The sequence below is a fragment of the Equus przewalskii genome, chromosome 1 (assembly GCF_037783145.1).
Source record: "Equus przewalskii isolate Varuska chromosome 1, EquPr2, whole genome shotgun sequence".
In the NCBI taxonomy this organism is placed as follows: domain Eukaryota; kingdom Metazoa; phylum Chordata; class Mammalia; order Perissodactyla; family Equidae; genus Equus; species Equus przewalskii.
Window position 1 is genome coordinate 147,568,054 of NC_091831.1, and position 8,678 is coordinate 147,576,731.

An 8,678-nucleotide genomic window follows, 5' to 3' on the forward strand; every position below is an offset into this window, starting at 1 on the left:
CTGCTGACACCAGGCCCAGGCCTTCGCCTGCCTTTCACAGCACAGTGAGAAGTTGTGCAGAGTTAACCCAGGCAACAGAATTGTATGAGGTGAACGCAGAGATCTATGTTCTTAAGGGTGTCGGGCGGTTCAGCCTGGCAGTCACAAAAGCCCTGAAAGACACAAGTAATGGCAAATAATGATGCCTTGGGGCAGTTTAAAGAACACTTTCCATGTGTCACCCCCACACCCCACCCCGAACCCCCACACACCACTGCACCACCACCACCAATGGAGCACACACCACACCACTCCTGCTGTGAGAGACCTGGAAGCTGGTGCAGGGTGTCTGGGGTGTGACTTGCCACTTTGTCAAAAGTGGTGGCACTTCCTTCCTACCCTCATAGCCACTACATTCCCTGGGGCAGCCAAAAGCAAACCCAGTGGCTCCAGGCAGAGAGCCCTTGGATGGAGGCTCTGCAAGGCCTGTCCAGGAAGGTGGGGACCTTGCTGCCCACACGCCCCGCCCTTCCCTGCCCAGCATCCCAGGGTCTGAGGTGGGTGTGGTCAGGCCGGCTTTAGGACCTGGCGGTGACTAGCGAGCGGCCGTACACTCCTATAGGCGGCAGTCCGGACCGAAGTGGCAAGGTCTGAGCCTACCTACATCCCTAGCTGCGGCGGGCTGAACAGGCGATGGGCCGCTCGGGCTGGCTGCTGCTGTGGCTCGGAGCCGCGGGTAAGTGCCTTCTAGCAGTCAAGGAACCGTCCAGCCAGAAGCACCTTCCTAGGGTTAGGGATGGCGGTCGCGACAGACCGAGTCCCAGTGGCTCCTCCAGAGGCCTCCACCCGTCGCGGCCAAAGCTCCCAGGCCCGTGTTCCTAGAGTGCATGCTGAGAAGCGCGGTGCCTGCCTGAATCCCGGACCCGGATCGTGTCGCTTGGGAAGGAGGGACAGGCCCTGGGGTCTCAGCGCCGCCTGTGGGCGGGACCGCCAAGCTAAGTGGAGGAAAGGATGGGGTGCCTGCAGGACTGAGGTCAGTGCGGCCCCCAAGTCATCCACTGGGAAGGGCTCTCCAGGGGAGAAACTTGCGGTATCAGTGGGCATCTTGCGGAGCCTCGGCGACCAGAGCTGCGTCTTGGCCGGCTTCCAAGCGCTGGAGTGCGCTGGCTAGGTGGGGTCGGGGGCGTGGCCGCAAGAGGCAAGGGCTGGCTGTCGAGAGGTTCTATTTTCCGTCTTCCATTAACATCCTGCCCCCTCTCCCAACCCTGCTGTCTCCCCGTCACCTTTCAGGCACAATTCTCTGCTCCAGCTCGGAATCCCAGGGGCCTTTTCTGCCATCCTCGCTCCTGCCGCTGCCAGCTCCAAGCCCCCGGGTCCCGAATGTCACGGCCCCACTTACCGGCTCGGAGCCAGCCTCTCCCCTAATTCATCGAGGTGAGCTCCGAGCTCCTTCCTCCCGTCTGCGCTCACCACGCCCAGGCCTTCGGGCCGGGCAGGTGCTCTACGACCCTTCCCTCCCTCCCTGCTCTCAGGCACCCACGGGCCCTGGCGGTTCTCCACCTGCGGGGCCAGTGGTCCGCGCGGGCCCACACAAACACAGTGCGACGGGGCCTACGCCGGCAGCAGCGTGGTGGTGACAGTGGGGGCCGCCGGGCCTCTGAGAGGAGTGCAGTTGTGGCGGTCGCCCGGCCCCGGCCAGTACCTGTAAGTGGACAGCAGGGATGGAGGTGGGCGGAGCGCTGGGAGTCGGAGGTTCTGCGGTCAGAGGAACCAAGGCCACCTGCGCACCACATTGCGTCTTAGGGCCTTCCGCAGAGACCTGCGGAACGGGCGACCTTGACTGTCCCTTCTTCCAGCGGAACCCGGGGAAGGGTCGCAATAGTCGCCACCGAGTTAGCTCGTACCCGGGAGCCTTTCCCGGCCAAGCACAGGGCCCCAAAGCAGCGGCGGCGCCAAGGGAAGTCTCCTAAAATAAGTGTGCAACTCTCCTAACTTTTCGGTGTGCAAACCTAGTCTCCCCATCCCTTCAAAATGGACTGCGGCCTCTAAGGCCTTCAGATGAGAACTTCTGGAGCCTCCTCTGTCACAGTCTCTGCCCCGGGCGGGCGGCCTGAGGACCGACGGCCGGTGGTCGAGGGCCGTGGACTCAGCGCCCGCTTTCCGCAGGATCTCAGCCTACGGCGCGGCGGGCGGCACAGGCGCCAGAAACCACCTGTCGCGGGCGCACGGCGTCTTCATCTCGGCCGTGTGCTCCCTTCGTGGTGGGGAGCCGCTTTACATCCTCGTGGGGCAGCAGGGAGAGGACGCCTGTCCGGGAGTAAGCCGAGCCTGCGGGAAGGGGGCGGTTCAAGCGCCCCAGGGCGAGGGCGCGGCGGAGGCAGGGGTTCTCCTTGGTACAGAGACACCAGCCCTTCGAGGCGGGGGTCCCGCGCGCGCTGACTCCGGCGCGCGGTGCCCGCAGGGGAGCCCGGAGAGCCGGCTCGTCTGCCTAGGAGAGTCTCGGGCTGCTGAGGAGCACGTGGCGACGGATGGGACCGAAGGGGTCCCGGGGTCGCGGCACTGGGCGGGAGGCGGCGGGGGTGGCGGGGGCGCCACCTACGTCTTTCGGGTACGTTGGGGTCCCAAACCTCTTCCCGCGGGCGCGCACACACGAGCTCTCCGTATGGGCTTGGGGGTCCCCATATCCCGGGGCCTGGCTGGGCCCTCGCCCGGTGCCGGGTCCTCTTGACGGCCGCTGGCCCCGTAGCTGCGCGCCGGCGAGCTGGAGCCGCTGCTCGTGGCGGCCGGAGGAGGCGGGCGGGCCTACCTGAGGCGGCAGGACCGGGGCCGGACGCAGGCAGCCCCGGAGAAACTGGAGAACCGCTCGGCGGCGCCCGGGAGCAGCGGGAGAAGCGGGGCGGCAGGTGAGGGCGCGGGGCCGCGGGGGAGAGGGACGTGGTCCCCATCCGAGGCCGGCCATCCTGCTGTCTCTCCGCAGGTGGAGGCGGCGGCTGGACGTCGCGGGCCCCCTCTCCGCAGGCCGGCCGCTCCCTGCGGGAGGGGGCCGAGGGCGGCCAGGGCTGCGCAGAGGCCTGGGCTACGCTGGGCTGGGCAGCGGCCGGAGGCTTCGGGGGCGGCGGCGGGGCCTGCACTGCGGGCGGTGGCGGCGGCGGCTACCGGGGTAGGTGCATCCTTGGGGAGGGCAGCGGGGAACCCTGGGTGAAGTGAGGTTAGAGCCTTAATACAGGCAGGAGTCCCTCAAAAGGCTAAGCGGGAAAGGCATTAGGCCTCGCTCCTTCCAGGCCAGAGCAGGTAGAGTAATAGCTCTTAGGAAAGGAGGTCACATAAGTTGCAATTCATACATGCAGAGAGAACTCCTTAGATTTTCATTTAAATCCAGGACCTTTTCCATCACAACAGATCCCCTCCTTGTTCTGCAGCAGCCCCAGAAGCTTAGAGCTGGCTGAGTTAGCAAGCTGGGCAGGCAGGCAGACAGGCAAGGATGGTTTAAGTCAGTAGTTCTCCAAGTGTGGTCCCTGAGTCAGCAGCATCAGCACCACCTAAGAGCTTGTTAGAATTGCAAATTCTCAGCCCGCCTCCAACCTACTGAGTCAGAAACTCTAGCGGAGGGTCCCACCATCTGTGTTTTTATCAATCCTCCAGGTGATTCTAATACACTCCAGAGTTTGGAAACTGCTAGTGTAAAGAAACAGAGCCTTTGTGTCTGTCTGGGCTGTACTATTCATACATACTTTATACACATCATCTGCATTATCACAGAAGGGGAATATGTGGGTTGGGCCTCTCCCATTTCATAACTGAGGACGTGGGACCAGAGAGATTCAGACAGACAAGGAGTGTCCCAGCCCACCTGAGCCAGGCCTTCAGGTTCAAGCTGGTTACTCCCTCCCCACCCCCCACCCCCATCTCTGGCCTCTTGGCTCCCAGTTGTGAGCTGGCAGCACCTGTATTGTAATGCTAGTGTAGACAAGGTCACACTGGGATCTCCACTGGGAGACTTCAGCTTCCCCACTGTTCATAAGCCAGCTTCCCAGCTGTGAGGCAGCTGTGTGCTCCTTCCTCCCCCCATTTTGTAGCCAAACCTTCTATCACTTTTAATTTCCAGGGGGTGATGCCTCAGAGACTGACATCCTCTGGGCTGATGGGGAAGATGGGGTGTCCTACATACACCCCAGCAATGAGCTCTACCTGCAGCCTCTGGCAGGTATTGGCCCCTACCCCCCACCTTTCAGCCTGGCCTAGCCCTTTTCCTCAATCCCTGAGCCCACACCCATCTGAGCCACCAACTCTGCACTGTGAACTACCTGTTCTTGCACAGCACAGGAACACCTGGGAACTGGACTGCCAGTTGTGATGCTGGTATGGGGCATTCTGGGGTGCTTGTCAAGTATCTCCTTAATATGAATTTTCCTCAAAAACCTGGGAGCTCAAGGATCCCAGAAGAGGGAGTATGCAGGCTTACCAAAAGTCCCCCAAGCCCTCCCACCATGGTTAAATGCCAGGCCTTGTTCCCAAGTTCGGGGCTAGAATTATCCATGTAGCTGGAAAAAGTGTGTATGCTCCCTGCCTCCCTCTGCAATATCAGTTCTTGTACTCATAGTCACGGAGAACCACGGAGAGGTGGAGATCCGCCAGCACTTCAACTGCAGTCACTGCCTTCTGAAAGACTGCCAATGGCAGGGGGAGCTCCAGTGGGCCGAATGCATGTGCCCAGAGGGCATGGAGCTGGCTGCAGATAACATCACCTGCATGGGTATGGCCTGCCTTTGTCCAGGGTCTGGATTCCTGGGGCCCTGGCCTGGGAGGAGCTACAGGGCACTGGGAAAGATGCCTGCTGTGTGCCAGGCACCAGGTTGGGTACTGGGCAGGGGACTAGAGGTGCAACAGGGCATGCTCTGCCTTCAAGGAGCGTGTAGGCTAATGGTCTAATGTGGAGGGGAGATATCTACATCTATGTCACATCTGCATATCTAGAGCTAGAGCTAGATCTGTCTCATGGGGACAGTTGCCATGGGAGGTGTAAAGTGTGTTAGGGGTTCTCAGGAGGCAGAAGTTGTGTTTGTCCAGGATAAGTGGGGAAAGCATCATGGAAAAGTTAACTCTTGAGCTGAGTCTTGAGGCGTGGCTAAAACTTGGGGTGGAGGGACAGAGAGGAGCTTCCCACTGGAGGTGTCTCTCTTTCTCCCTAGACCTGCCCACCCCACCAGGCCCTCTGGTTCTGATGGTGGCTGTGGTGGTGACCTTGACACTGAGCCTCCTTATGGTGTGTGTGGTCCTGATTCTGGGTATGGAAGCATCCAGCAAGCATGGCTGATTCAAGGCTGCCCACCTCTCCACTGAGCTGTGATGAGCTTCTGTGGGGTCCCAGTGGCAGACACGGTTGATTTTAAGACCCCTACTCCCAGCAGAGTAGTGGTGGGCTCCTCTGGGTTTCTAAGAGTAGAAGCAGCTGGGGAGGCCTGGGGGAAAACATTTACCTTAATGGGCATCTGGAGAGGGGTCCTGGGCAAGGGGAAGCAAGGCAGAGTGGGCCTGATGGGCAGGTAGAGAGTGTGCCATTGTCCCTCCCACCCTCAGTGAACCATCAGAAGTGGCAGGGCCTATGGGGGACGAGGCTGCCAGGCCCTGAGCTCATGGAGCTGAGCAAGCTTCGAACCTCCACCATCAAGACAGCCCCCAACCCCTACTACTGCCAGCTGGGGCTTGGCCCGGCCCAGTCCTGGCCTCTGCCCCCAGGGCTTACCGAAGTTTCCCCAGCCAATGTCACTCTGTTCAGGTGAGTTCTCCCCCTCCTTCTGAGAACCTGTGCTCTGAATCCCCACCCCCAATCCCATTCCCTCCTGTGGTGAATTGTGGATTCCAGAGAGCATCTGGCCCAAACCCCTTGTGTAGAGGAGATGGAGGCCAGAGAAGCTCCAAAAGGGAAAGTAACTTGTTCAAGGTCAGCTGTCATCCCCAATTCTGGGATGGTAGGAAGCCTAGAATCTGAGTCCTTTGGAGCAAAGGTTGCCTCCTCCCCAGGGTGTCTGCAAGGACCTAAAGGAAGGCCTCCCCACAGACTCCCAGACCCACTCTGACCCCACACCTGCCTTCTCTTCTGCCCTGGCTCTGTGCGTAATACGGCCCCTGCAGAGCTTGAACTTGGGGACATGCCATGGTGCAGAGAGAGCTCAAATCCTCAGATAGGGCCACCTGGGCATATGGAGGGGATGGGAGGTAAGGAGGCACTAGACCCTCTAGGACCCTTCCCATGGCCCAGGCACCCACGCCCTTCCAACCTGTCTTCCTGCAGAGCCCTGGGCCATGGTGCCTTTGGAGAAGTCTATGAGGGACTGGTAACTGGCCTTCCTGGGGACCCCAACCCCCTGCAGGTGGCTATCAAGGTGAAAGGGGGCAGGACTTCTGGCTGTGGGTAGGAGAGCAGGGCTCTGTGGAGGGAGGAGCAATTCCTGGCACTAGGCTTCAGCCCGCCCTCCTGAAGTGTCATGAGCTCTGTGCTCTTTTGCTCCCAGACTCTGCCAGAACTCTGCTCTCCTCAGGACGAGCTGGATTTCCTCATGGAGGCACTCATCATTAGGTGCACCTGGGGCCGGGGTGGAAGGTGGGAGGGAGGTGCCGGGAACTGCCCGCAGGAACAGCCTCTCTTCACCCTGGGGCTGAGAGGCAGCAAGGCTAGGGACACAGGTCCTCTCTAGTTTTGTGGAGCCTGGAGCATGGTTTCTCTCCCTGCTGGTGATGGGGTATGTGCACCACTCTCTCAGCAAGTTCAGCCATCAGAACATTGTGCGCTGTGTGGGGCTCAGCCTCCGGGCTGCCCCTCGCCTAATTCTGCTGGAGCTGATGTCTGGAGGGGACATGAAGAGTTTCCTGAGGCGCAGTCGGCCGCACCTGGTGAGTCCCTTCTCCCAGCCCTTCAAGCCCCTCTAAAGACCCTGACCACATGTTCCCAAAGCTGCATGGACTGATGTGCCCTCTGCCCGACCCAGGACCAGCCGTCACCTCTGGCCATGCAGGATCTGCTCCAGCTGGCCCAGGACATAGCCCAGGGCTGCCACTACCTGGAAGAAAATCACTTCATCCACAGGTTGGATGTGATCTTGGTTCAGGGGACCCCCCCAGACCAACTTCCTCCCCAAGGAACAGCCCTTCCACATAACTTTTAAGGAACAAGATCAGGGCTGGAGCTTCTGAGTTCCAGCTGTGATTTTTTTTGCCCAACTCTTCAGGGACATTGCTGCCCGGAACTGCCTACTGAGCTGCACAGGACACGGTCGAGTGGCCAAGATTGGGGACTTTGGGATGGCAAGAGATATCTACAGGTGTGGGGCCTGGGGAGGTGGGGAAGGCTGCTGCTCCAGGGGAGTTTACCAGCACCCAATGGCATCTGAATGACTCATCACTCCCTTCTTCCCTCCTGTAGAGCCAGTTATTACCGAAAGGGGGGCCGGGCTCTGCTGCCTGTCAAGTGGATGCCCCCAGAGGCCTTCCTGGAGGGCATCTTCACATCCAAGACGGACTCCTGGTGATAACACGCCCTCCTCCCTCCCCTGCCTTGGGCTACCTCATGTGAGGGAAGGGGAGACTGCCTGATGGGCTTCATTTGATCCCCCCACTCATGATGCAGGTCTTTTGGGGTGCTGCTCTGGGAGATCTTCTCACTGGGCTACATGCCCTACCCTGGGCGCACCAACCAGGAAGTGTTGGACTTCGTTGTCGGAGGGGGACGGATGGACCCTCCCAGGGGCTGTCCAGGGCCTGTGTGAGTATGGAGTGTTGCCCAGAGAAGGCGGTCCTTCACAGCCACTGGTGGGCACGAACTCCTGCCTTCCCCCAGGTACCGTATCATGACCCAGTGTTGGCAGCACCAGCCTGAGCTCCGCCCCAGTTTTGCCAGCATCCTGGAGCGCCTTCAGTACTGCACTCAGGTGTGCCCCTGACCTGCCCTGACCATCCTGGTCTTGGGGGTAAGGAGGGAAGCCATAAAACAAAGCTGTGGCCCCCTTGTGGCCCCCTGCTCCTCTACCCTCCTATTACAGGACCCTGATGTGCTGAATTCACCCCTGCCAATGGAGCTTGGGCCCACCCTGGAGGAGGAAGGAGCTTCTGGACTGGGGAGCAGGTCTTTGGAGGGCTTACGATCCCCACAGACCCAGGAACTGAGTCTGGAGAGCTTGAAGAGCTGGGGAGGGAGCCTCCTTGGCCCCTGGCTGCCCTCTGGCCTCAAGCCCTCCAAAATCAGGGGCCTCCAACTACAGAACCTTTGGAATCCCACCTATGGCTCCTGGGCCCCAAGGGGCCCTGAGGGTGAGGACTCAGGCATTGACGGTAGCAACAGTTCCTCTCTGCACTCCTCAGGCTTCTAGGTGGCTTCTTATTTCAGTAGCCTCTGTCCCCTGCAGTCTGTGCTGCATGTCTGGGCCTGTCTCAGGGCTGGCCTGGCACCACTGGAATCTTCATCCTGGTAACCAGCCCCAGGCCTCCTGCCGAAGAGCTTGGCCACCCCCAGACTTTGATCTTGGTGACTAGAGGCCACCCCCCTGCTCCAGGTGTGGGCAGGGAGTTGAAATTGCCTCCTGCAGGAAGCCAGCCTCTGGACTGCCCTTTCCTCATGAGAGTCCTTCGCCTGGGCAGCCCCCAGCCCTACAGATGCCTCTAATAAAGAGCTCTTCTCATATCCTCCAGTGGTCTGAGTGGATGTG

The 8,678-nt window shown here is 60.3% G+C and overlaps 1 protein-coding gene across 2 annotated transcripts; it reads left to right on the plus strand.

The window, feature by feature from the left end:
• The first annotated feature begins 568 nt into the window (after positions 1-568).
• Positions 569-8,655, plus strand: LTK (leukocyte receptor tyrosine kinase). Of its 2 annotated transcripts, XM_070625018.1 has the most exons (20): positions 569-715; positions 1,270-1,413; positions 1,512-1,683; positions 2,146-2,296; positions 2,441-2,587; positions 2,726-2,882; positions 2,957-3,139; positions 4,085-4,183; positions 4,580-4,732; positions 5,169-5,264; positions 5,557-5,755; positions 6,272-6,362; positions 6,492-6,556; positions 6,741-6,870; positions 6,966-7,063; positions 7,206-7,298; positions 7,400-7,501; positions 7,604-7,738; positions 7,814-7,904; positions 8,016-8,655. In XM_070625018.1, the coding sequence occupies exons 1-20, from the start codon at positions 673-675 to the stop codon at positions 8,340-8,342; spliced, it is 2,676 nt and encodes an 891-aa protein (XP_070481119.1). In that variant the 5' UTR covers positions 569-672; the 3' UTR covers positions 8,343-8,655. The 2 variants fall into 2 exon arrangements, with proteins under 2 accessions (XP_070481119.1, XP_070481111.1); XM_070625010.1 differs by having other exon boundaries at positions 2,146-2,587.
• The last annotated feature ends 23 nt before the right edge of the window (positions 8,656-8,678 follow it).

Coding starts and splice junctions, on each gene's coding strand:
- LTK (XM_070625010.1), top strand. CDS start 673: ATGGGCCGCTCGGGCTGGCTGCTGCTGTGGCTCGGAGCCGCGG. Junction 4,733..5,168: donor AGATAACATCACCTGCATGG/GTATGGCCTGCC, acceptor CTTTCTCCCTAG/ACCTGCCCACCCCACCAGGC. Junction 6,363..6,491: donor CCCTGCAGGTGGCTATCAAG/GTGAAAGGGGGC, acceptor TTTTGCTCCCAG/ACTCTGCCAGAACTCTGCTC.